This window comes from Bos taurus, chromosome 28, assembly GCF_002263795.3.
Source record: "Bos taurus isolate L1 Dominette 01449 registration number 42190680 breed Hereford chromosome 28, ARS-UCD2.0, whole genome shotgun sequence".
Classification (NCBI taxonomy): domain Eukaryota; kingdom Metazoa; phylum Chordata; class Mammalia; order Artiodactyla; family Bovidae; genus Bos; species Bos taurus.
In genome coordinates this window covers 24,405,040-24,432,280 of record NC_037355.1, presented here as the reverse complement: position 1 = coordinate 24,432,280, position 27,241 = coordinate 24,405,040, and the positions used below count along the sequence as shown (strand labels likewise).

At 38.4% G+C, this 27,241-nt stretch overlaps 1 protein-coding gene and 1 pseudogene across 5 annotated transcripts; one reads left to right on the top strand and one right to left on the bottom strand.

Moving 5' to 3' along the window:
- Positions 1–244: 244 nt before the first annotated feature.
- Positions 245–26,803, bottom strand: SIRT1 (sirtuin 1). Of its 5 annotated transcripts, XM_059882592.1 has the most exons (10): positions 25,299–26,316; positions 25,145–25,206; positions 24,868–24,984; positions 23,194–23,435; positions 21,362–21,514; positions 9,471–9,618; positions 8,515–8,594; positions 7,221–7,407; positions 5,293–5,856; positions 250–2,291 (listed from the first exon to the last, which is right to left on the bottom strand). In XM_059882592.1, the coding sequence occupies exons 4-10, from the start codon at positions 23,404–23,406 to the stop codon at positions 1,963–1,965; spliced, it is 1,674 nt and encodes a 557-aa protein (XP_059738575.1). In that variant the 5' UTR covers positions 23,407–23,435; positions 24,868–24,984; positions 25,145–25,206; positions 25,299–26,316; the 3' UTR covers positions 250–1,962. The 5 variants fall into 5 exon arrangements, with proteins under 5 accessions (NP_001179909.3, XP_059738575.1, XP_024842534.1 ...); NM_001192980.3 differs by lacking the exons at positions 25,145–25,206; positions 25,299–26,316 and adding an exon at positions 26,356–26,773 and having other exon boundaries at positions 245–2,291; XM_024986766.2 differs by lacking the exons at positions 25,145–25,206; positions 25,299–26,316 and adding an exon at positions 26,356–26,803 and having other exon boundaries at positions 5,386–5,856.
- On the top strand, positions 10,216–25,596 carry LOC132344136 (small ribosomal subunit protein eS24-like; annotated as a pseudogene).
- Positions 26,804–27,241: the final 438 nt, after the last annotated feature.

Here is a 27,241-nt window from a genome sequence, read left to right as displayed (position 1 = left end):
GCTGCTTCCTCTTCCTTTTGCCTTCAACCTTTCCCAGTTATTCTTAGGCAGGGTTAATGACGGGGGAAGGCTCCTGGTCTACAACAGTTGAAACATTCTGGTGATGTACCAGTTACTACAACCAGCACTTTCAGTACTAACTGTTGTATATAAACTGAAAGAAAATGTAGCATCTAATAGCCCTCAAAGCGTACAAAAGCTGCACAATTTCTTTACCTTAAACAATGTAATAAGCTAACAGAAAAAAAGTCAAATGACAATTTTAATAGACTTTTAAAACAGTGTACAAGTATAAAACACTGGTTTTGTATTTCAAAAGTTTGAGGAAGATATCCAGTCATTAAACAGTCTACAAAACATATGCCAGTAGATTACATAAAAGACTATGTACAATATAAAAAGAGCTGAAAACAGTCTTCACTGTAAAAATAATTTAAAACAAATTTTTCAATTTAAAATATCATCTATAGCACAAACACAGATCATGCAAATGGAAAACTAAATATACTGTATTCTTTAGTGTAGTCAAATAAATTCAGATTGAAACATCTTTTAGGTAGGGAAATGGCCATTCAATAAAATTTTTTCCTCTGGCAGTAATGGTCCTAGCTGGATATTTTAAGCTTAAGAACAGCTGTTTTTCAAACCCTTCTTGTTAAACTGTAATAAATACTAAAGCAACATAAAAATACTTTTTGAAAACAATGTTGGGGAAAGGTCTGAGAAATAAATCGTTACTGTGCAATTTTATAAAGTACAAACTTTTGTTGAAAGGCTAGAAGCTTCTGCAGCTGAAAAAGTTGTTCTCTAGTTTTAAGGCAGGCTAAGCTTTTAAATAAAGACATTATAGGAACTAGTTTCATTAACTATTCTGCTATTACAAGTTACATCACGTTCATCTCCATAATACTAGGCTAGTATGTTTGGTGTTTCTTACACCAAGTCCTCCCAACAGGAAACATGTACTTTCTGGCTTTGGAACCGTAATCTGGGTCTGCTGCTCTCATGAATGGGCAAAAAAGGCAACAGTCCAAAATATTACACTCTCCCCAGTTAAAGTACCATTATTATTGATCATAAAGGCTTTGCAGATTGACATTGGCAGTTTAATACTTGTGGAAAGGATCAATGCAAGCTCTACCACAGTGATAGGTGTTTAAACAACAATGGCAAATATTCTTAAAACTAAGGGGACCCAGGCAGGTACTATTGTTTCTAAAGCAACTGAAACATTTCCAAAGCATTTATTTTTTAAGTTAGTTTTATGAGCCAATATAGACATTACTACATGTCCACAGGAAGTACAAAAGCGATCTTCATTTGAACGATACATTTCTGAAACTGTTAGCACCAAGTTTCATTTTAAAAAAGCAAAAACAACTGAGTGCTCTCCCACGTTGACTTCCTTCTCACATTGCATGTCATGAGATTTTTAAAAAGTTAGCTGCCACAAGTTTTGGAAAATGCCAGTGTTTAAAAATAGGTAATTGTGCTAATAAAGAATCAAACGTTTAGCAGAACAGATTTGAGGATTTCAAACCATTCAATGTTAAAACGAAAAGTGTGAAAATACCATTCTTTGGTCTAGATAAGCTGTTCCCTTTACATTAATTTAACATTCCAATGGCTTTTTGAAGACTCTGAAATGTTGAAACTCACTAGGCAAAAACAATTATATATACATGTCGATGTATCATACAAATGAACCTTTAACAGAAAGTCTAGTCCAATAGCTGACTAAAGATACTTACGTACCTTTGTTTAAAAAAAAAAAGTTAGTGTTTGAGTGTATAAGCACAGAAATAAGGAAGTTAAAAATTACCCATTGAGGGGATACCAGTCTATAAATATTATACCTTTCTGGTTTCCTTGCTCTATTGAGTTCACAAGTAAACATTCAATTTGACATGCTAAAGATTCTAATGCTGGTGGAACAATTTCTGTACCTGGACAATTACTATATTATGATTTGTTTGATGGATAGTTAATGCATGTTGCTTCCTGTTTCACAGATATAGCTTCATTAATTGCCTCTTGATCACCTCCATCAGCTTCAAATACAGTTCCTCCAGCTCTCTCATTAACATCAGCATCATCTTCCAAACCATTGTAAAATTCTTCATTCTCACTTTCATCCTCCATGGGTTCTTCTAAACTTGGACTCTGGCACGTTCCACTATCACTGTTACTGCCGCAAGAACTAGAGGATAAGACATCATCTTCAGAGTCTGAATATACCTCAGCGCCATGGAAAATGTAACGGTTTGGTGGTAAAAACAGATACTGATTATCTGAAATACAGAAATAGAGAAATGGGTTATTTCCAGTTTTCTAGGACTTAGTATGATTGTGGTGTTTGGATAAGCATAGAACCTATGCTTTTACCTGAGTATCATTACTAGAGGCTATTATTATATAGTTTCTCAACAATAAGCTATAGAGACACTCAGTCCTGGGTAGAAATCTTAGTTCTGCCACTCATAAACTTTGCAAATTGGGAGTGTTATCTCTGTGCCTCAATTTCCTCATCTGGGTATGAAGTAATTTTCAAACCCTATGAGGTTAAGTATGAAAAAATTGTAGAGAGCCATGTTCAACTAGGCTTAACCAACTCCTTTGAGATTTGGTGAGACGAAGTATCCACCCACCACCCACCCTCTGAATCAGAAGCTATTTTTCTATGAGTCCTATCATGTTAAAGTGTGAGAAGCACTGTGAAGCTTTCTTTTGCAAAGCCCTCCCAAATTAGCATCTGCAGTATAAGATTTGACCTCTCATGGTGAGGAGCCTTCCCCTCTGTCCCCTAAGCCAGAGTGACTCTCTCCCCAGTCAAGGCTCTTAAGAGCCCAGACTGATTCACAAAAGCTGACTACTGCATAGTTCATCTGGAGTAATATATACCTAAGTTTCTCTTCAAAATTACTTCCAAGCTTTTTTAAGACTCCGTCTTGATCCAGTTCTCACTCTGGAATAACCCATGTTTTGCAGCATGAAAACCACATTGTTTTCATGGAGAAGGGAGTTGAGTACCTGCATTCTAGCTGCTGGCAGACCCATCTAGTGATTATAACAGGACCATCTCCTCTGAATCACATCCTAGGAGCCAGTCTTCTAAGGGTCCCAGCACATGGCTGTTCTGCCTTTTTACGGGTTTATTAAAAACCAGTTCATTCTGCTCTGGCCCCCTGAAGAACTGTACAATCTATTTCTCAGTCCAAGTACCCTGTACCTGTTTTTGTCCTACTGGCAATCTTACCTTTAAGATATTCACATTTTAGTTCTTATATGCTCCAACTTCCTCCTTTTCAGCCCTGACCTCACTACAAATGGTGGCAAAGTAAATGAGTAAACTCCAGTTGTTTAAACAGTTAAAAATGTTAAGTTTTACATTCTTTACATCAGTTATCTTTTCAAATGCTCACAATGCTCTGAGAGGTAGATCTGACAATGCAGTCAAATTCTGAAGCCTGTGTCTTTAAAGGTCTAAATTAGCAGAATAAAACCAAGGTATACCAATTTTCTGGGGCAGAGTTTTATACATTTGACCCATCTGTCAAAAAAGAGCCGAAGAATATTGTGAGTGCCTAAGCAGACTTTGAAGAAGGAAATGGCAACTCACTCCAGTATTCCTGCCTGGAGAATCCAATGGGCAGAGGGGCCTGGCAGGCTACAGTCCATGGGGTCAAAAACAAGTCAAGACACAAGTCAAGACACAAAGGACTAACACACAAGCAGACTATATGACAGAGACTTATCTGACTAAATCAACAGCAATTTTTCTACTTCTGACTTTTGCCACATTGATAAGCATAAGTATTCTTCTATGCTTTTTCTAGTGTCTTCCCCATGAAGACTTCACCAACTTACAGTTAAGCCTTCTATAACTTGGTGCCCACTAAGTAGCATCTACCTTTTAAAAATCTCACCTATTTTTTTTCCCATTCACCCATTTTTGTAATTATACCCAAATATCAGTTGCTTGGATGGGTGTTTGCAGAACTTGGTGCAGTCCTAGTTTGGAAATACCCAAAGGCTTATTCAACTGAACTAAAACTTATTTATGGCAAATGATTAGAATACGTAATACATTTGTCTAAAATTTCTTGCCAGTTTTCCCCATGTATGGTGAGTGAGAGTGTTTTAAGCAGTACAAGATTGTTGCATCTAAGAGCACAATTTTCCGTCTTAATTAGGGTTTTTCACCATAGGTTAATACTTGTGCACAAGTGGTTTTAAAAGGTAGAAAGTGATTTCACCCATATTAATACAAATTGCTAAGGACTTTTCATGAGTCAAAACAGAGCAGATGCTATTTCTGATAGTGGAGAAGAACCAGATGTTTTCCTAGATCTGAAACAGCAACAGGTTAACAGAACCTGGAATCTACCTGGCTCTTCTTCACTCTAGTTGTTTCCTTGGACAGGGTATTTAACCTCTGTGGTCCTTGTTTTCCCACCTGTACCTGAGAAGGAATAGTTTCCTGCCTAACTGAAATCAGATACTGAAATCAGAAAATATGTCAAGTCACTGATGCTCAGTAAACACCCAAATCTTGTGATTTTCACCATCTAAAGCTCTTAGCAGAAAACAGCAGGGCACTCAGTAGTCCCCAATTAAATGCTTAACTTCTCACTCCCTAGAGAAACTCAAAGTACAGAGCACGCTGTTGGACACCATTTCTTCCCCATATTATTGAGATACTGTTTTATCTTTTTCTAGCTTAAAATCTCAGATTCAGTTTCTCTAAACACAATCAAGTATTAAAATTTAGCTGCATGAAGTTTACACTAACTAGCTTGCCAAAATTGCTCACTTCCTGCAAATATTCCGTTGAAACTGGAGCCTATCGTACAGAGTGAAGTAAGTCAGAAAGAAAAGCACCAATACAATGTAACGCATATATGTGGAATTTAGAAAGATGGTAATGATGACCCTATACGTGAGACCACAAGAGATTCATGTAAAGAACAGACTTTTGGACTCTGGGAGAAGGCAAGGGTCAGATGATGTGAGAGAATAGCACTGAAGCATGTATATTATGTGAAACAGATCACCAGTCCAGGTTCGATGCATGAGACAGGGTGCTCAGGGCCAGTGCACTGGGATGACCCTGAGGGATGAGATGGGGAGAGAGGAGGGTTCAGGATGGGGAACACATGTACACCCATGGCTGATTCATGTGAATGTATGTCAAAAATATTTCCACTACAATATTGGAAAGTAATTAACCTCCAATTAAAAAAAAAAAAAATAATAGTTATATCCTCAAAATGGCCCAACAGCCTTTCTTACCATCAAGGCGTTTACTAATCTGCTCCTTTGCAAGTCTAGCTGGCCAGCATTTTCTCACTGTTTCAGCTACTGAAGTTCTTTCATTTTTCTCACCAGAATTGGAGACAGCATTCTTCAAATCTGGACTCTCCAACTGTTCATTAACACTTTCAATGCTCCTAGTAGAAGTCTGTACTTCCTGTGATTTTTCTGTGACATGGTCTTTTGATTCAGACACATCTGGATCATCAACGTTACTCTTTGTTTCTTGGTCTAAAAGAGTGACAATCACTGAAGAATCTGGTGGTGAAGTTCTTTCTGGTGAACTTGAGCCTTCTGAAATATTGAGGGGTGTGGGTGGCAATTCTGACAAATGTGCCAACTCTTTTTGTATTCGAGGAGGTTTTTCAGTAATTTCTGAAAGCTTCACAGGGTTACAGCAAAGTTTGGCATATTCACCACCTAACCTATGACACAGTTCATTAATAATTACGTCACAGTCTCCAAGAAGCTCTACATCAAAATGCAGGTGAGGCAAAGGTTCCCTATTAATTAATATCTGAGGCACTTCATGGGGTATGGAACCTAAGATTAGGGTGAAAAAATAAGAATTAGAAAAAAGAAGGGAGGTGCACTTATAAAACCAAAACACACACAGTATGTTAAATCTTAACAGGGAATTTCCTGGCAAGTTCAGTGGTTAGGACCCTCTGCTTTCACTGCCATGGCCAGGGTCCTATCCCTGGTCAGGGAAATGAGTTCCTGTAAGCCAAAAGAAAATCTAACACTCCCCAATGCCAAAAAAAGACGCAACTCTAATCAAGCAATTATATACCATCACACTATTAAGTCAATAAATGAACAGCAAAATTTCTTCTATCACTTGATTACCTCTTGCCTCAAACTTTTACATTCTGTGTTCAGTTTCCTTGTCTGCATAATAGGGTAACTACTGCTCCACAAGATTGCAGTGAGGATTAAGTGACCTAATATGCAAAGTTCTTGGCTCTTAGTAGGTGAGAGTTTTCTCTACTTAAATGGCTTCTGATATAGTGTTTACTCTCCACTTTTGCTTAACATCACCAACACATTATACTACTCCACAGAAAGCTTGTCAGAAGTTCTCTGCTCTGTGTTTAAATAGAAAAAAACAAAACTAAGCTTAGACATTAAATTTTCTTTTTAGTTACAAATTATCCTATAATCTACCTGAGTAATTTCTATTAAAGCAGCAGTTTAGCGGCCTATTTGCTGGTGTGAGGGTCTAATTCTCTCGTTAAGGGTTTGATATTCTCTCCTCTGCCCCTTTCCTCACTTTTATGGCACAAGTGATGCAATAATTCAAGCCCCTCTATCTTCCTCCCCCTTCCTTGCTCACTAGAGGGAGAAAAACATGTAGTATAGGAGCATGGGTTAAAGAAATATTCCTGAGAGTAACAGGGAATTCAGTTGTATTAGAGCATCTTTATACACATGAACACGCTTTTTGTTAGAGCTGATCTACATATAATGCTTATGACTTACTAAAACAATCATTTTGAGTCCCAAAATTCTCTCTCACATGAGTACTTACACAATATCAAGCTATACATCTGAACCTACTAGAATGTGAAACACTAGCAACAGGCTCAAATTTAGATTAAAATAGATTATTTTTCATGTTTCCCATGTATATGTAAATTAGTTGATGCTAACTCCTACTGCATTAAAAACACATCCCATCGAAAAGTTACATTGAACGGTTTCCCTGCTATTCTGTTTTGAAAACCCTCTATTCCCATTGAAATTTCAGATTAATCAATCTTCATGAACAAGAATATGTCACCTTTAAAAACTTGGGCTCTTTACCACTCTTAAATGAAGAACAAATCACTGGGGTATACTCTACATACCCACAGCCCATGGCAAAATATACAGAAATGGTTCTTTAAAAATCATTACCAACTTACTTGGAATTAGTGCTACTGGTCTTACTTTCAGGGAAGATCCAATAACAATGAGAAGATCAACTTCATCTTTGTCATACTTCATGGCTCTATGAAACTGTTCTGGTAAATTTTCACCAAAAAAGACAATCTCTGGTTTCATGATAGCAAGCGGTTCATCAGCTGGGCATCTAGGACATCGAGGAACCACCTAGGTGTTCCAGGTTTTGGTTGAGGAGGGAAAGAGAATGCCAAGTCCAAGTTAGAACAATCAACATTTCCACACTTAGCAAGAAATCATTTCAAATTTATTAAAGAAAACAGAAAAACTGGATAAATAGAGAAAACTGGATAAAACCGAAACATCAACTATAAATGACCCCCCCACTTATTTCACTAGCAATGAAATACAATTGTGCTATTATCTGCTGCTAATATCTGTATAGACCCACATTTGACATTAAAGAGAATTAAGAAGAAAAAGCAATGTGTATACATGTACATGAGTCTTAACCTTAAAAAAAAATAAAAGTTTGGGACTGCCTGGTGGTCAGATGGTTAAGAATCCACCTGCCAATGCAGAGGACATGGGTTTGATTCCTGGTCCAGGAGGATCACATGCTGTGGGGCAACTAAGCACATGCACCACCACTACTGAACCTGCCCCAGAGCCGCGCGAGGAGAGAGCCACCACCGTGAGAAGCCCGCACACCACAAAAGCAGCCCCGCTCACTGCACCTAGAGAAGGTCTGCACGCAGCCAAAACAAAATTTTAAAAAGTAGTAAGTCTGTAAAATACAATTCCATTCTAATATGCTATCTTCTCATAATTATATGATTTTATATACAGCTAAGCACATTGAGTTTTATTTCTGGATGGTTTTTATGCTCTGCCATTATCTTCTTAAAATTTTTTTGGCAATGAGCATACATGAAATATTTTGTAATGTTTAGGAAGTCAATTTCATCATTCAAGAACGATTATGGGGACTTCTTTGATGGTCCAGTGGCTAAGACTCTGCCCTCCCACCACAGGGGCCCGGGTCCTGCCTCTGTCCAGGGAACTAAATCCCACATGCTGCAACAAAGATCCACAACTAAGACCTGGCGCAGTCAAATAAATACTTTTTAAAAAAGATTATGAAGCGAAGTTTTCAACTTAAGGTAATGAAAGGTTTTTGGGTACTCCTCTGTAATCCCCCATAGTCATGGATGTTTCTGTACCACATAAATACTTTCGGGGGAGGGAAAAAACAATTGAGGCAAAGGAAACAGATCAGAGACAAGCACAAATCTTAAGATATGGGTGATAAATTACCTGATTAAAAATATCTCCTCGTACAGCTTCACAGTCAACTTTATATTTACAAATCAGGCAAGATGCTGTTGCAAAGGAACCTAAAAACAACCAACAAATACACGCTTTGTTAAATATTTCCATTTCTTAAATAAGTTATAATTAAATATGATACTAGAAAAGCTGGAGACTTTAGAAATTTCAAGAGGTTCCACAAAAGAGATGTTGATATAATGACCCTTCCTAAAGCTACTCTTTTAATAAAATAATACTAACTCCTCCAGCACTAAAATTGCAAATTTGGAAGGTTACGATTGTATTAGCTTAACAGTTTTGTTTCAGAGACAGTTTAGATACAATAAAAGTTTATTTAAACTTGTTTTAAAGTCTTTAAATTTCTGAATCCTGTACATCTGACCTAATCAGCAGTTCTTTTGATTTCCTCAAGACGCCATGTTTTTTTCATCCATAGCTAATATCACTTTTGTAATAAAAAGTGTTATTTAAAAGAATGTAATAGGCTTCCCTGATAGCTCAGTGGGTAAAGAATCCACCTGCAATGCAGGAAATGTGGGTTTGATCTCTAGGTTAGGAAGATCCTCTGGAGGAGGTGACAACCCACTCCAGCATACTTGCCTGAAAAAATCCCACGGACAGAGGAGCCTGGTGGGCTACAAGCCACAGGGTTGCACAGGGTCACAGAGGACTAAGCACACTATTTGAAACTTGAGTGTACACAACTGCTACATCTTTTGAAATCCAAATTAACATCTGACATTTGACACAATTAAGAGTTGAGGCCAGTATTTCAGGTTTCATATTTTTGCAGTCTATACTTTCCTTATCTACACCTGATCAGGTAACATGATTAAATAATAAGGCTTAATCTCCATTTCCTAAATGACAGCCTACTTACTAATCCTAATTTTTCCTACAAAACTAATATAATGAGAAAAGCAATTCTGAAGTTTACTAACCATGACACTGAATTATCTTTTGGATTCCTGCAACCTGCTCCAGTGTATCTATGTTCTGAGTATAGTTGCGAAGTAGTTTTCCTTCCTTATCAGACAAGGCTATGAATTTGTGACAAAGAGATGGTTGGAATTGTCCAGGATATATTTCCTAGATAATGCAAAAAGCAGAAAAAACATTAAGTGTTAATAAATGTCACAGGTTTAGGTTTAACAACAACAAAAAAAACTACCAATGATAATTAGAAAACAACACACGACAATCTCAAAGCATCTAGATGGATGCAACACACACAAAAGGATTGTTGCTATAATACAAATAAAACTCAGCAATTAGTGAACACGGCCTCTCGCAAAGGATAAAATCGACCTGCAAACATCTCTTATAAATGTTGATATTTTAATAAAAGTCAGAAGAAATACATACCTTAATATATATCTAATTTTTGTTGGCTGCAAATTCAGATTTTTTTTTTGTAAAGGAAAAGGGGAAAAGTTTATATTGAAATAAAAAATACTAGAGATATGGTGACTTTTTTTTTAAAACTAAAAAAGGCACTGTCAACATAATATTTAAAATTTTTGATTCATCATTCATTATAAATATCAACCTGTTGGAAGTTCAAAGCTAAAGTTTTAATTCCTTACCAAAATTGTTTTCCTTCCACTGCACAGGCACATACTGGTATAGTATAGAGTTGCTCATGAATGCTGAGTTGCTGGATTTTGTGTGTGTGTTTTTCCCCCCAAATAATGCTTCAATGCTGTTTCTTCTTTAAAAACAAAGAATTCAGATATACACATGGCAAAAAGATCAGAAAAAAAGTATCAATTTCGGTCCTCTCAACTTTTGACAGTGTTTTTATTAAATTTCATTTAGTAAGTGACTATGGCAAAGGAAGTTTCTTCTCTACTTTTTTCATTGAAGTAGTACTTCTACCTACTTCCTTACCATTCATTACAGCCTCTAACCTATTAAAGTGCTAGCAAAAAACTAGATACAACCATATGTCCACCAACAGAGGACTGGCTGTAGAAACATGGTACATCCATAATAGTGGATTGTGCAGCCATTAAAATGAATGAGGGAGTGACCTGCAAGATGGCCCATGACATGTGAAAAAAGTCAAGTTAGTCACCAATGTGTGTAATTTTGGTTTTGTTGTTTTGTAAAGAAGCAAAAATGGGAATTATATGCAAAGCACAGATACTTCTTAAACAAGTCAGGAAGGATAGAAACAAGCTATAAAACTGGGAAGGGGGTTGGAGTCTTCAATTCTGACATTATGCAAAAGCGTTTAATAGTAAAGATTCTACATGACTTTAACTTTTAATCTACTAAATATTTCAAGTTTAAAAAACTGCCTACCAAGATACCCTTTAGGTGAAAATAATAGGCATGTCTCATTATAAATCTCATTATAAGGTCTATCACATACATGACCATATGCTGTTGAAAATGCGACATACACAAAACCCAATAATTCTGCCTCCCAAATTTTTATCATTAAGATTATGAACTCTGCAATTCAAGAAAGACAATGCATATAGAAGAAGTAACAAGTGAAGAGTTTATTAAAGCGAATGTTTATAAAAAAACATGTCACATTTTGTCTAGACAACTAGGTTGTGCTCTCTTAACCACTGTTTTCTCATCAGATTGCTTTGTTCTAATACCAACACCTTATAAATCTCCCCTCTGGAAATAGCCGTTAGAATTTTTTTTAACAAATACAATATTCTAGGCAACAGATAGAACAGTAGTCAGGAAAGTGCTAATAGCAAGCCAGCAGTACAAGAACAAATGGCTGCCTACCTTCAGAGCAAGGCTGAGCAGCAGCAAGAGTACCAGGACTCCACCCCACAGAAGGAAGTTTCACGTGCCTTATTGGCCACCCTTTTTAAAAGGGAAGGTTTAAGGACAAAATCCTGTGGGACACTAGCTCTTCTCCTCCCTGACTGCTTGAAGATGATGAACGACACAGTAACTATCCAGAGTAGAAAGTTCAGGACCAACTGATTACTTCAGTGGAAACAAATGGTCATCGTTGACCTTCACCATGGGTAGGAAACAGTACCCAAGACAGAAATTCAGAAGAAAAAAAAAAACTAGCCAAAATGTACAAAACCATACCAGATGGCACCCTTGTGTTTGGATTCAGAACCGATTTTGGTGGTGGCAAAACAAATGGCTTTGGCATGATTTTCAATTCCTGGGATTATGGGAATAAGAATAAGCCCCAACACAGACTTGCAAGACATGGCCTGGAGGAGAAAAACATGTCAAGAAGACAGCGAAAGGAAGGCTAGAACAGAATGAAGACAGTCAGGGAGACTGCAGAGGCCAATACTGGTGCTGGCAAAAAGGAGTAAAGCTTCTGCAGTGACTTATCTGTGGTGACCGTGTAGACTTTTCATGAAAGAATTTAATAAAATAGAATTATTAAAACAACACCTCCAACAAAAATTTGTGGGATACTAGATTCAGCTCTGTACTTCAGTTTCCCTTCATGTCCAACCCACTAACAATTCAGGGGTAATTTAATACTTAGATTTACAAATCAATTCCTGTAGTTTGGAATAATTTATGAAGGGTTTATTTTGTAAGCTTACGTTTAATGGTTATTTGAAACTTTGTCTATTTTCTTCCAAATATGCAGTGGACCATGTCTGAATCACTAGATTTAAGTACTGCATTCCAACTAAGGGATATAATCTGAAATAATGGGAAAAATTTACTCTGACAGGACTTTCTTAACAGAACTATCCCTAAATAAGGACTCACCAAGATGCCGCTATTTTAATAGATAGTATGAAAAGTTGTTAAGAAACTAGAATTTAAATTTTCTAAGCTCCCAACCCCTTAACAAGGAAAATTTGTTAAAAATTCAATCGAGGGCTTCTCTGGTGGCTCAGTGGTAAAGAATCCACCTGCCAATGTAGAAGACATGGGTTCAATCCCTGGTCCAGGAAGATCCCAGATTTCCTGTGGCAACTAAGCCCATGCACGGCAACTACTGAGCCAGTGCCCTGGAAGTATGAGAGCCGCAACTTCTGAGCTCACATGCCCCGACGACTGAGGCCCACGCACCCAAGAGTTTGTGCTCCTAAACAAGAGAAGCCACCAGTGAGAGGCACCATAAAGAGAAGCCTCCGCTGGCCACAACTAGAGAAAGCCTACATGCAGCAATGAAGATCCAACACAGACCAAAAAAAAAATTAAAAAACCTAATTGGCTGGCAGGAGATACAATTTTCAGATAAAATACAGATTAATTCTTCCTGTTGGAATTGTGACATTCCAGATCTGTTCTAAGCAAGACAGGGCATCCTAAATCTGAACCTCCTTAAGTCCTATTTAGGAACCAGTCATGTGGGTTGGACCACTGTTATTGCCATAGGAATCCATTTACAGTAGACTGGAAGCAGAGCTGGGACCAAATGCTTGAAATGCTATTAAAATGACAAGCTGCTTTTATAAGCTATGTCCAGAAATGTGCAAACAATCCAGTAATTGACCACTAGCAACCAACTTTTTTGCCATAGTGAGTTTTCATGTAGGAATAATGGTTTTTCTCCAGAGATGCCCTCTGCTTGTTTGCTTCTCACAATTTCTACCAATATGAATGAGAAATCCAGTCAAAGGCAGGGGTGTTAACTGCAGCCCCTCGAAACTAGAAGGACTCACCAAAGTTTGAGATGCCACTATTTCAATAAGCAGTAGGAAGAGCTGCTAAGAAACTAGAATTTAAATTTTCTAAAAAATTTAAAAGTCCCAAAAAGTAAGTGAAACCAACTAACCACAGTAATGAAAAATCTTCATAATCCCTAGTCTTGTTTCACTCATTCCACAAAATCACAGACTACTCAGTATCTTTCCTAGTCAAAAACTTGTAAATCAGTCACCTGACAAATGTACTTTTTTCCCCATTAAAAAGCTCGCTTCCTCAACTTTTTCCACACTGGGATACCAGGTAGCAAGTATTTAAGGTTTTGCAGGCCATGTGATCTCTTGTCTTTATGGTCTGTATTACAACCATTCAAGTCTTCCACTGTAGTACTTAAGCAGCCACAGGCAACATGTCAATGAATGAGCATGGCTGTGTTCCAGTGAAACTTTATTTATAGTCACTGATATTAGAATTTCATATAATGTTCACATGATGTAAAGTATTATTCTTTTTATTTTTTTTCACATCCATTTAAAAGTTTTAGCTCATAGTTGTAAATAAACAGGCAGTGGGCCACATCTGGACTAAGGCTGTAGTTTGCTGGCCCCTGCACTAACATAACGTAAGAGAATTTCAATTAGTGAAGCTATTCATTAATACTTAATGTATGTCCCAGGTATAACAAGAGCCCTTTATAATAATGCTGCAGACTGGGCTGAGGACTGGATTTTTACATTTCCAAGGACTGTAAAGGAAAAGAACACAGTATGACCGAGTTCCCATGTGGCCACAAGGCAGATTACCTTTACTACCAGGACCTGTACAGAAAAGATCTGTTGATCCTCCTTTCTAGACATGTATATCCCCATCTTGCAGGTGAGAAAACCAAAGCACAGAGGTAACACCAAAAGTCACAAAAGCAGAAAGTAGCAGAACTATCATTCAAACCCAGTTTTGATGCCAAAGTGCAGCTCTTAACCACTATGCAGTTTCTGATCCCTCAACTTCACGTTCCCCGTTCTTCCTTCAGGTGAAGTACCATTTCTATGAGGTACTGCAAATCAGTCTACTGAGACTAATCTAGTTAAGCATTTTTCACATTGCACATCCCACATGGGATTACTGGAGACGAATTCTAATCATCCACCAACACTTCAAGAATATATGTTCTCAGGACTTTCCTGAGGGCACCGTGGATAAGAATCCGGTTGCTAATGCAAGGCACATGGGTTCAATCCCTACAACAGGAAGATTTCAAATGGCACAGAGCAACTAAGCCCGTGTCCCACAACTACTGAGCCTGTGCGCTGCAAGTACTGAAGCCAATGTACCTAGAGCGTGTGCTCTGCCAACCAGAGAAGCCACCGTAATGAGAAGCCAGAGCACTGGAATGAAGAGTAGCCCCTACTTGCTGCAACTACAGAAAGTCTGTAGAAAGCAACAATGACCCAGTGCGACCAAAAATAAATAATTTTTTAAAAATACACGTTCTTGGGAATTTCCTGGCAGTCCAGCGTTTAGGCCTGCACACAACTTTTACTGCTATGGCCCAGGTTCAATCCCTGGTCAGGGAACCAAGATCCCACAAGCTCTGCATTGCAAAAAAAAAAAAGTTCTCACAAATCAGTACGAAGAAAAGAATCTCAATGAAAAAAAAAACTACTAAGAACAACAGGCGATTCAAAGATACATGACAAGTAGTAAGAAGCAGTCATCCACGCTAGTATTAATAACAAAAAAAGAACCTGACTGCCTTAAAAACTCTAGATAGCCATTAACAGATGATTATACTGTGGTCCAACTACGAAACAATACTATTCAGCCTTTTCTTTAAAATGAGGTACATTTAAGAGCCATTATGAAACTATTTCCAAGAATATTAAGTGGAGAAAAAAGCAATATAGAGAGAAGAGTGTGATTTTGTTGGTGGTCATTTTTAAAGTATCATTAGAAACTTAATAATATTTCTCCCCCCTACACACACACAGAAACAGGTTTACTCTTTTTTTTTTCCTAGAAGGAAACCAGTTAAACATTTTACCATGGTAACCTTTAAGAAAGATTAGACAGGAAAACTGAAGGGAGAGGCCAACTAACATGTTTTCTACAGTTTCAATCTTTTCAAACCATACACACAACACACATTCTAAAAAAAAACAAACCAACAATACTAATGTATCATGGGAGGCTTTTTCTGTGGGGGAAAGAGCATGGGCATGCTAATTTAGCTTTCCAATACACTTCTGATGGGAGTACATTTTATTCACCCATAACCATTAGCAATTTTGCTTTCAGGAAATTTAGAACATCAGAAACATATCAAAAAGGACAATCAGAGCAATACATTTTTAGTAGCAGAAAGCAGAAAATGTCAAAATGAACACTTGCCAGATGAGTTACGATAGATGGAACCTATGATGAACCACCTGACTAACACTGTGATTGTTATGAAGTATTCAAGTATCTGACAGAAAGTTTACTGAACGGAAAATACTACAAATGAGCTGGTTTTAAGATTCCTTAACCTTGTAACTACTTAATCTGGTATGTTTGTACCTATCAATTAAGTGACAATTTACTGAATAAATATACATTTTTGGAAGTTCGTATTTATCCCTCTCCTTTCCTTGAATTTTATCCCTTTAGGGGAAAGAACATTCACTGTATTCAATATGGGACAGCAACTATATCTTTGAACATAGTCCTTTAAAAAAAGCATTTTATACAACCTCAGTTTCACCTTCACTGACTCTTAATAAAAATCACTCATATTTATCAGCACCTGATAAATGAATTAGTCTTTATAACTGCCACTCATATAGGAGGATTGTTTTTCATGGACTCCTGAGAACCATGGCCACAATTCATTATCAATTTAAGCCCTTATGCAAGAAGACAATGGTTCAGAACAAGAATATATAGCTTTAATGTTGGCCTAAATTGTTCTCCTATAGAAGAATTCAAAGTGGTGCCATAGCTAGGCACACTGTTGATACACCAGTGGCTCAAACAGGGAGCCATTTTGCAGGAGACATCTGGCAACATCTGCACACACTTTTGATCGTCCACACTGACGAGAGGGTGCTAATGGTATTTAATAAGAGGCCACTGGTTGTTGCTAAATGTCCTGCAGTGCACAGCACTCGCTGCAAAGAATTACCCATCCCAAACCGTCAACAGGTTGAGAAACTGCTCCAATGAACCAGTAACCTCTTTCACACACCTCTCCCATTACTTGGAGGTCCCAGTCTAGAGGAAATCTGTTTCTTCTCCACTATATACAATCAACGGCTTGATACATCTAGAGAAACTTTCCTTCCAAAAAGGTCTAAATTCACAATATTTCCTGTTTTCATGGCTTTATTATTAAATTCATTTTCTTTCACAAGGAACCCCCCTACACTGTTGGTGTAAATTGGTACAAGCACTATGGAGGTTCCTTAAAACCTAAAAGAGAGATGACATATGATCCTACAACCCACTCCTGGGCATATATCCAGAGAAAACTGTAATTCAAACAGATACATGCAACCCCAATGTTCTGTAGCACTATTTACAACACCCAAGACACAGAAACGACCTAAATGTCCATCAACAGATGACTGATAAAGATGTGGTAAATACATACAATGGAGTACTATTTAGCCATAAAAAAGAATGAAATAATGCCGTTTGCACCAAAATGGATGGACCCAGAGATTATTATACTAAAGTGAAGTAACCCAGACATAGACAAATATCAAACATCACTTCTTTTAAAAAATAAAAATAACAAATTAACTTACTTACTAAACAGAAATAGATCCAAAGATACAGAAAACAAACTTATGGTTACCAATGGGGAAACCATTGGTTATAAATTAGGAGTTTGGGATTAACATATACTCACTCCTATATATAAAATAGATAACCGGGACTTCCCTGACGATCCACTGTTAACAATCTGCCTACCAATACAGAGGGCACGGGTCTGATTCCTGGTCTGGGAAGAGCCCACATGCTGTGGAACAACTAAGCCTGTGCACCACAACTACTGACCCAGTGCTCCAGAGCCTGTGAGCCACAACTACTGAAGCCTGCGCGCTCTATAGAGCTGTGCTCTGCAGGAGAAGCCACAATGAAGAGTAGCCCCTGCTGCTCCAGCTAGAGAAAGCCCTCGTGCAGCAACAAAACTCAGGACAGCCAAAAATAAATAAATAAATAAAAATAGGTAGCCTATGAAGACCTACTGTACAGCACAGGGAACTATACTCATAACCACCCATAACGTAAATAATCTGAAAAAAAAAAGTGATACACAACTGAATCACTGTGCTGCACACCTGAAACCCATTTTAAATCAACTACACATCAACTTAAATTCATTTTCTCTCACAACTAGCAAAGTAACCATCTTTTTATTTTTTATTATTTTATTTTTATTATTTTTATTATTTATTTTAATTAGAGGCTAATTACTTTACAATATTCTACTGGTTTTGCCATACATCAACATGAATCCGCCACGGGTGTACTCGTGTTCCCAATCCTGAATCCCCCTCCCACCTCCCTACCTATACCATCCCTCTGGGTCATCCCAGTGCACCAGCCCCAAGCTTCCTGTATCTTTTTAAACTTTCTGCCTAGTATAGAAACTGGTAGAAAATGTTAGATTCTGAGTATTTTACTCATGTATTCTTTTTGGAATCTAGTAAAATAATACAAGATTTACATATCCTCCCCATTCTTAATTTCTGAACACTGTCCTTCATTCTTTTCCTTTCTTATTTGTCCTTCAGCTTTTTCCTAATTATTCATTTTTAGACTCAAATTAACTCAGTCTCTCTTACCTATTACCATTTATTTTAAGCGGTACTTCAGCAACTAGATGCTTTCCTTTTGGTAGTTTTTAGTGCAAGAACTGAAAAACAATCTTGTATGACTAGCAGTTATAAAGATTAATTCATTTGTTTAGCTCCGACTTTCATACAGAAGTGAAACATGCTGCCTCTACCAACTTTTTCTTCTCCCAGCCACCATAAAATCTGTACACTGTACCAAATTAACACTGCCATTTTTACTCTGGGCTTCCCAGGTGGCTCAGTGGTAAACAATCTGCCAATACAGGAGACACAGGTTTGATTCCTGGATGGGGAAGATCCCCTGTAGTAGGAAATGGCAACCCACTCCAGTATTCTTGCCTGGGAAATCTCACGGACAGAGGAGGCTGGTGGGCTACAGTCCATGGGCTGACAAGAGTTGGATATGACTCAGCAACTGAGCACAGCACAGCAGCATTTTTGCTCCAATTCAGATCTTATTTCTCTTTTGCCCTGTCAGATTTCTGTTATGTGCATTTTTATAACCTGTCTTTGTAAGAGTAATATTTAATTGCTTCTGTGGATTCTTATACATCAAAGCCAGTTTAAATTGCCTGGATAACTCAGCTGGTAGAACATCAGATTTTTAATCTGAGGTTCAAGTCCCTGTCAAAGCACCAAACAAGAATAGTTTACTAAAACCAGTTTAAGCTAAAACTGAATAGTCATTATGTACATTAGACAACAAAAGTTACAATCTTTCTCACCTTGCTATTTGTATTCTCAGTTATCATATTTTCCCCAAATGTGAGATTACTACCTTTACTAGACAATTTAATATACACTTAAATGACAGACTTTTGAAAAAGCTGGAAAGTTAGTCTGGGCATGTTGTTTCCTCTTAGAACACAGAATTTACAGCAAAAATCTTGTGAGCATTAAATAAATGCACCAGTAAATCAAGCTCTTATACTCAGATACAAGATCAAAGTAATTTCTAGTTACTTGATGGCTTTCTTAAAGTGTTAATTCCTGTGCAATTCCCCTGGGGTCTGGTGGTTAGGACTCTGCACTCCCACAGCAGATTGCAGGAGGCATGAGTTCCATCCCTTGTCAGGGAACTAAGATCCCAAAGGCCACACAGTGAGGCCAGAAAAAAAGTGTTAATTTCTGATAACCAGAGCCAGTGTCCTAAGTCCAATTCAAGAAACCAAGTAACTGCTATTTCACTGGTCTTCAAAGTCTTGCAGCAGTACCCCTAGCACCAGTATATAAAAAACAGTAATATCTTCACAAATTCACATTCTTGTAACAAAGAAGAACAAACAGAAACTAACTTTACATTATTTGCTCAGTTCACTGTGAACCAGTAGTCTATTCTAAAGGATAGACCATCATCACTGCTGATATATGAAGTTCAAAAGTTTTCTAAGTTTCAAGTTGATTATTGGCAAGATTCAAATTTCTCTTAGTAGCCTAGCAAATTCAAATTCAGTTTTCAGTTTTAGCAAGTAAATCGTTTTCTAAAATATCCCAATGTAATATCCCCATTTTATTCTAATTCCTGTTTATAAGCACACTTGCACAAAACAAAATTATTTAAGATAGTCCATCAATTTAAGCTAATACATGTATTCTAAATCGGCGGAGGTTTTCCTATAGTTATATAAACAGACCACATGATTTGAAAGTAGTTGAGGTCATCCTTTAATTAAAATTCAATTCCATTTCATTTCTATGCCCATTAAAAAATAATCAGTAATACAAAAGACCCTTTCAAGTATACTGAAGTTTAGCAATAACAATTTACCAAATTTTGAATTTACTGCACCAGCAACTATTAACATCATGCAAGCATACCTCAGAGACACCATGAGTTTGGTTCCAGACCACAGCAAAAAAGCAAATATCCCAATCAAGTCAGTTAAATGAATTTTTTTGGTTTCCCCATTCATAGAATGTTATGTTTATACTATACTGTAATTCATTCAGTGTGCAATAGCATTATGTCTCAAAAAAAATGTACATTCCTTAATTTAAAACATTTTATTGCTAAAAAGAATGCTAACCATCAATACATCCTCGGTAATAACAAAGATCACTGATCCCAGATCATAAAAACAAATAATGAAAAAGTTTGAAATACTGTGAATTACCAAAGTGTGACACAGACATAGGTGAGCAAATGCAGTTGGAAAAATGGCACCTACAGATTTGCTTGATGTAGGATTGCCATTATGCCTCAAATTTGTAAAAACAAAAAAGCTCACAGTATCTGTGAAGGTTAAGTATACAGGGTCAGGGGCTTCCTTGGTGGGGTCCAGTGGCTAAGAGTCCACCTGCCAATGCAGTGGACACGGATTCTATCCCCGGTCCAGGAAGATCCCACATGCGGCTGGGGCAAGTAAACCCATGCGGGGCAACTACTGAAGCTAACACACCCTAGAGCCTGTGCCCTGCAACAAGAGCAGCGATGAGAAGCACAGCTACGGAAAGCCCTTGAGCAGCAATGAAGACCCAGCGTAGCCCCACCCCCCAAAAAGAGAGAGGTGAAACGCTTAAATAAAGTATACAGTGAGGATATACATAGACTGTATGCGAATACCATTGTACATAAGGGACTTCAGCATCCTCAGATTTTGTTATCTGAGGGAATCTTAAACCAATCCCCACCTCAGATACCAAGGGATGACTATTATGTCAAACTTTAAACTCCAGAATTGCCAAATAAAAACATCCGAATCATATACACAATTCAGATTTTCTAGTAACCACATTAACAATGTGAAATTTTCACAATTTATAACCCAATACCAAAGTATTGTTATTTACACATATAATCATTATATATAATTTATATTTTGTATGTTTTTCTTCCTAGGTTTCCAAAACTTGGTATGTCTTCCACACTTGTTAACATCTCAGTACAGTACACTTAGGTACTCAATAGCCCCACATGGCAAATGGCTTCGGAACTGAACAGAGTAGCTCTACATACTCTAGAGCAGAATCAACCCTGACTAAAATGCAATCTAAGAACCTTCTCCACCCCGAACACAGGCATATCTCCTCATACTATAAAACATATTGAGCAGATGTTATAATCTTTGTGATCCATTCAATATCAAAACAGTGATGTTACTTTTATATGATCTACTAACCTCTAAAAAAATGTCTAGACAATGTAAAGTGAAGTGCAAACTGGAAAAATACAAAATAGCATCTTCTTTGAAAATATGCACAATCATAAAATGAAGAAAAGCAAATGATAGTGCCTATGGGGAAGAAGGGATTTCTGACTACAATGATTTTATTTCAGTGATTTTACTCCACCACAGTACTAGTACTCAATTTACTAGACAGCCACTCAAAAATAATTTTTCATGACATAAGGACAAAGAAACAGCTAGAAAAGTTTGTAGTACCTTTGCAAACTTGAAGAATGGTCTTGGGTCTTTTCTGAAATATTCAATATCAAACATTGCTTGAGGATCTGGAAGGTCTGGAAAGTCTATTGCAAGGCGAGCATAAATACCGTCTCTTGACCTGAAGTCAGGTATTCCACAAGAAACAGAAACCTGAAATACGCATGGCATGATTTGTACAATTAAACCATCTACTGCTACCTTAATAATTACTAGTCCTCTTATCACACAATTAGGGAAGAGCTGAAAAATATTTTTAGTTTGAAACTTTTGGGGAATAGAGATACTGTCTTAGTTTAATTTCTAATAGAAATAAAATACTCAGAAAACCAGTGTAATTAAGTCCACCACATATTCCATTCATAAGGGGGTAAGGAATTTTAAGTCAGGCTAACTTTAAACCTTTATAAGCATTTAACCAACAAATTAAAGCAATTCCAACTTGATTGGGAAAGAAGTAAACCATTTCAAATTATTTTAACTAGAAAGCGGGCAAGAGTTTCTATCAGTCAAGTATTTCCAAAAAAAAATCCCTCCTCTAAATCAGGCTTCTATTACTTCAGGAACACTAAATTTCTTAATTTTCCTTAAAAAACTATGCTGTACAATATTGCAGTTTTTAATTGTGAAGAACAAATTTAGATTCTGTGCTTTTTCTACAAATAAATCTTGACAATTTCAAACTGGGATTTCAGAAGTTATCCATTTCACAATTTTGTCTGCATTTACTCCATTCTGGTCTCAGGGAAAAAACAAACGTCTAAGTCACACTGGGGAAGCAAAACATACCTATTTGTCACGATCATCTAATGTTAAATAACACTCTCCCTGAACTCAACAGGTCAGAAAGCAGGACTCAACTTTATTCTAAAAACTGTCACTACCATGTAATATATTCTGTATTCAACACACAATATGAAACAGCCTAAGTAACTAGTTAATTGAGACGGAAAGTGGGGCAAATGGAAAATGTCAAGCCACCACAATCACATCATCTTAATTTAAAATGGAGGAGAGACGATGTACAAGAATGTTTACAATGCTCCACACTCTGGAACAGTGTGTGTTATCAACATTTAAAATTTAGTAAGCTGATGGGTAAAAAAGTGAAAACTCACTATTACTTAATTTGCATTCACTGAGTACTGACATTGAGCCTCTTTTATGATTATTTGCAAACCATCTTGTTTGTCTATAGTCTTTGCCTTTTTCTATTGTATTATTGTTATTTTCAATCAATTGAAGCTAACTGTACATTAGAGTAATAATCCTTTGTAAGTCAATCATGGTGTTGTTTTTTTTTTTAATCTGCTATCTGTACTCCACTTCTGTTTATGGTGCCCTATCTCCCCTTTAAAAAAACTTCTGTGTAACTGGAAAAAAAAAAAAAAGGAGGAGAGGGAGGAATCTTACCTTTCCAACACTAAGTTCTCTACTTGCCAATACATACGTATAGGTTCCTGGTTTCTCCATGAAGGCTGAGCAAATAACCAATTTTTATCATTAGGCCCTGACACTGTAATGCAAGCAGAATTCCCTGCATGTCCTTTAGGAGTTGTGGTATAATAAAGCAGGTAAAAATCTTACCTTAATCCCACTTACCTTCTGTGTCAATAGATAGAAGGGCATCTTTTTTAAGGTTACTAAGAAGTTTAAAAAATCCTGAACCAATTTGGTAACTGCTGCTGCACTCACTTTTTAGCAGTTTCCAAACACAAATGCCCATTATCATGTAAGAATAAATTCTATACCAGAAATGTGTTTCTGACTTGGACAAGGCTGGAAATACATACCCTCCCCCTTGTACTAGTATTCTCATCCATCTTACATACCCCAGCTCCAGTTAGAACTATTATTTTTTTGCACTCTTGCAGTAATTTCACAGCATCTTCAATTGTATTAATATCTTTTCTTTTTTTCCTTTTTGGTGGTTCTGAAAGGATATTAATAACAATCTGCCACAGTGTCATATCATCCAATTCAGGTGGAGGAATTGTTTCTGGTAGTAAATCTTTAAGAATTGTTCGAGGATCTGTGCCAATCATGAGATGTTGCTGAACAAAAGTATATGGACCTATATTGAAAGGGAAAAGAACTGGATCAATCCACTCCAAGTAGTTCAAAATCTCATTTATTTTCTGAAGTAGTAAATTAGCAATCCTTAAGGCTGTTTTGTAAAGTAAAAAAAATGCACTGCAAAGGTGTTTCATTCAGAACATCTTCAGAGCTAATATATCCCAATGAAATCAGGAGCTCAGACTCAGAGCCAATGCTATATATCCTGTCCCCTGAGCTATAAAATGCCAGGTATGTATTTTAAAGGGATTCCCTGGTGGCTCAGCAGTAAAGAATCCACCTGAAAGGCAGGAGGCCATAGTTCAATCCCTGGGTAGAGAAGATCCCCTGGAAAAGGAAATGGCAACTCAATCCAGCATTATTACCTGGGAAATCCCAGGGACAGAGGAGCCTGGCTGGCTACAGTTCATGGGGTGGAATCAGATGCAACTTAGTGACTAAACAACAACGTGTGCAAGAGTCGAGTGAATTTACTACTAGAATTAGATTTCTCTGGTTAAAACCTAAAAAAATATAACTTAAATACAACAGACGTACAAAAGGGTTCTGCAAATCAATAAAGATCTTACCCATCCTGAAAGCCCACACTATTTATCATTAAAAACACAAAGAAAATGAAATCTATACTTAACTACTGTCTTTAAAATTTTCCCAGTAATAATCTTCAATTTAATCTTAACCAGTCTCTGCAATGATACGTACAATGCTAATGTTCTGAGCTTTAATAATTCTTTGCCCTAAATTTCTTAATCAGTTCCTAGCTTAAGAAAACCAAAAATACAGTCAATATAAACACTAAAGAGAAACTAATCGTCACTGTCTTTAAATAGTCAAGGCATTTCTGAAAAATGAGAGCATATTAAGAAAAAGAATATTTTGAGATGGTCATGTTACTACTTCGATATAAAAATCTCATAGTATTCTCTACTTCAAAATACTTTCCCATTTCATCAAAATACTTAATATTTACTGAGGGCAAACTTTTCCAGGCACTGACTAAACAGTATACAAATCAGTCAGAAATCCCTGGCCCCCATGGGACTTTATATTCTAATACAGGAAACCAGCAATAAAAGTTATATACAGAAATTGTCAAGTAGTGTTAAGAAAAATTATAGAAGGATATGAAGGATGAAGCAAGATACTTTGGAGGATGACCAGTCCATATGGAGGGTACAAGTGGAAAGGACCGTAAGTGTGAGGACCTGGTTTTTGAGAAATAATACAGGCCAGCTTCCATGGGCCCATGCTGTTTAACAAACAAAAACAGAACAAAGTACTAGACTATCCCTAAAACCAAGCTGACATTAAATATCAGTAAACACCTAAGAACCTCATCACAAGACAATAAGGGAAGAAAGAAATATATTTTTTGTCGGCATAAAAAGAAAATACAGAGAAAAGACAGGTCTTAAACTGTGAAACCATACCTATCCGAGGTCTTGGAGTCCAGTCACTAGAACTCGCATGCGAGGCTCTATCATCTTCGTCACTTTCACACGAATGGAAACCGTTGGTGATGATTTCATCACCAAACAGAAGGTTATCTGCAAAAGAAACCAAAGGTAACTCAAGGTTGTGGAAACAATCAGCATTTAAAATTATAAACCTCTATAATTATTGTGATGCAACAATTTCCAATGAATAAAGCACTTAACATTCACTCATACTGCCCGTGTAAAAAATGTCTACTGGATCAACTCACACCGTTCACAGGAACAGTATATCCTCTTTAGGAATTCTGCTCAGAAGCTAAGTTTCATCAAAATCTAGAAATAAATTAAGTCTACTTAATCAAAACACAAAAAGTAGCAACCTTGACTGAATTTATCGATCACAAATAATGGTTCATAAAACTTACCAAATAAAAATTTACCCAAAAAGTCATGCAAATACAGCTATGGCAACTTGCACTTCTCTTACATAACGCTAAATCGACAAAGGTACCTTTGCATTATTCGTTTCCCTTATTAAACTATGTTTCTTGAAAACAGTGTTGTTTTTCTAATCCAGTCCCTAATGCACACGTTATCTTTACATATGGTCAAATGGTCCACTGGTTGGATTTATTGGTACAAATAAGAGGCACATCTGTCTAGATAAAAACTATGAAAACTAATACAATTATGTAAAATTAAAAAAAAAAAACTATGAAAACACTGAAGGATGACGAGACGCACAACTATCACTTCTATTTTAGCATGTCAGAAAAATGTCAATTCGTGTTTCAGGGTTACATATACACACACGAAGACAGTTAATGTAAAAACCACTATAAGAAGACGGTTAGAGGAAAAACACTATTCATGGCAAAGTAGTCTAAAAAACTATTACTCTCCTATGCCCACTATTAATTGCACCACAGAAGGGTAATGTCTTTATAAACAACTATGCTCTTTAAAATGTAAAACAAGTTTAAAAATAAAGGCCCTCCAAAAAACCCCAACAAATTTCACAGGTGTCAGTTAGCCAAGGCAACGGCAAAAGGCTGGCGCAAGGGACAGTCAAAAAGTTGCAGGTTGAAGTGTGCGGGACGGGGAGGGGCGGAGAAGCGAAGAACATTTAACAAAAGCAATACACGAAAGGAGTAGGAGGGGAGAGAAACTTATTTTAAAACCGACAGCCAGGGTAGCCCGCCCCGCGGCTGCGCAAAACGCGAGGCCGCTGGGGCGGGCCGCGGGGAGGAAGGGGGGCGGGGGGTGGTAGAGAGCAAGGGAGGGAGCGAGTCCGCGGGCCGCTCCGGCAGCCCGGCCCTCAGCCCCTAAGGCGCGCGGCTGAAGAAGGCCCAGGCCGGCAGGGGGAAGCCGCAGAGACAGGCCCGAGCCCCAACCCGCCCGAGACTCCACCACCCGACACCAGGAGGGGCCCCGGGAGGAGGAGGGGGAATGCGCAGTCCCGGCCGCCCGCGCCCTGCGCACCTCGGTACCCAATAGCGGCCGCCGCCTCTTCCTCCTCCTCGCCCTCGTCGTCGTCGTCGTAGAAGTCGTCGGCCGGTGGCGCCTCCCTGGATAGGCCCTGTAAGCCCGGCCCATTGTCTTCTTCTTCGGCCGCCGCCGCCGCCGCCGCCTGGGCCTCCCGCCACAGCGCCGCCGCCGCCGCCGGGCAACTGCCGGCCGCCGCCGGCAGTTCCCGCTCGGGGGCCGTCCCACCGGGCTCGCCCGAGCTCCGCCCGACGCCGGGGCCGTCTCTTCGCGGCCTCTTGCGGAGCGGCTCCCCAGCAGGCGGCGACGGGGCCTCCCTCTCAGCCGCCACTACCGAGGGAGAGCCGCCGGGCTGAAGGGCGAGCGCCGCCTCGTCCGCCATCTTTCAACCGCCTCTCTGGCCCTCCTCCCTCGCCTCTTCTGCTCCCGCTCGACTCGCGGCACTGGCGCCCCCGCGGCTCTGGCTGCGGGAGATTTAAACCCCGTCACGTGACGCGCCGCTCCTCGCCCCCGCCCTCCCGCCGCTCCCGCCACCCACGCGGGCCGGACCACAACACCGCGGGTCACGTGCAGGCGGAGGCGGCGTGGGCCTGGGGGAAACCCCGCCTTGGGTGCTGCGGCCCCACCCCTTGGAGGCAGGCGCGTCTCGCAGCCAAACTTGTCTTTCAGAGTCTTCAAATCAGTGCCCGCGGGTTGCTTCAAGTTTTGGTTCGCACCGCGAGTTTCCACTTCTGCCTGAAGAGCACGCCTTGCTCGACTGCCTTTGTCTTTTATTAACTTATGCTGAGGGTTAATACTAAGTTCCTGAACGGCGTTAAGGCTAAACTTCCCGAAATGTGCTAAGTAATCGGTCAGTTTGTTAACGGACAAGTGAAGTGAAATT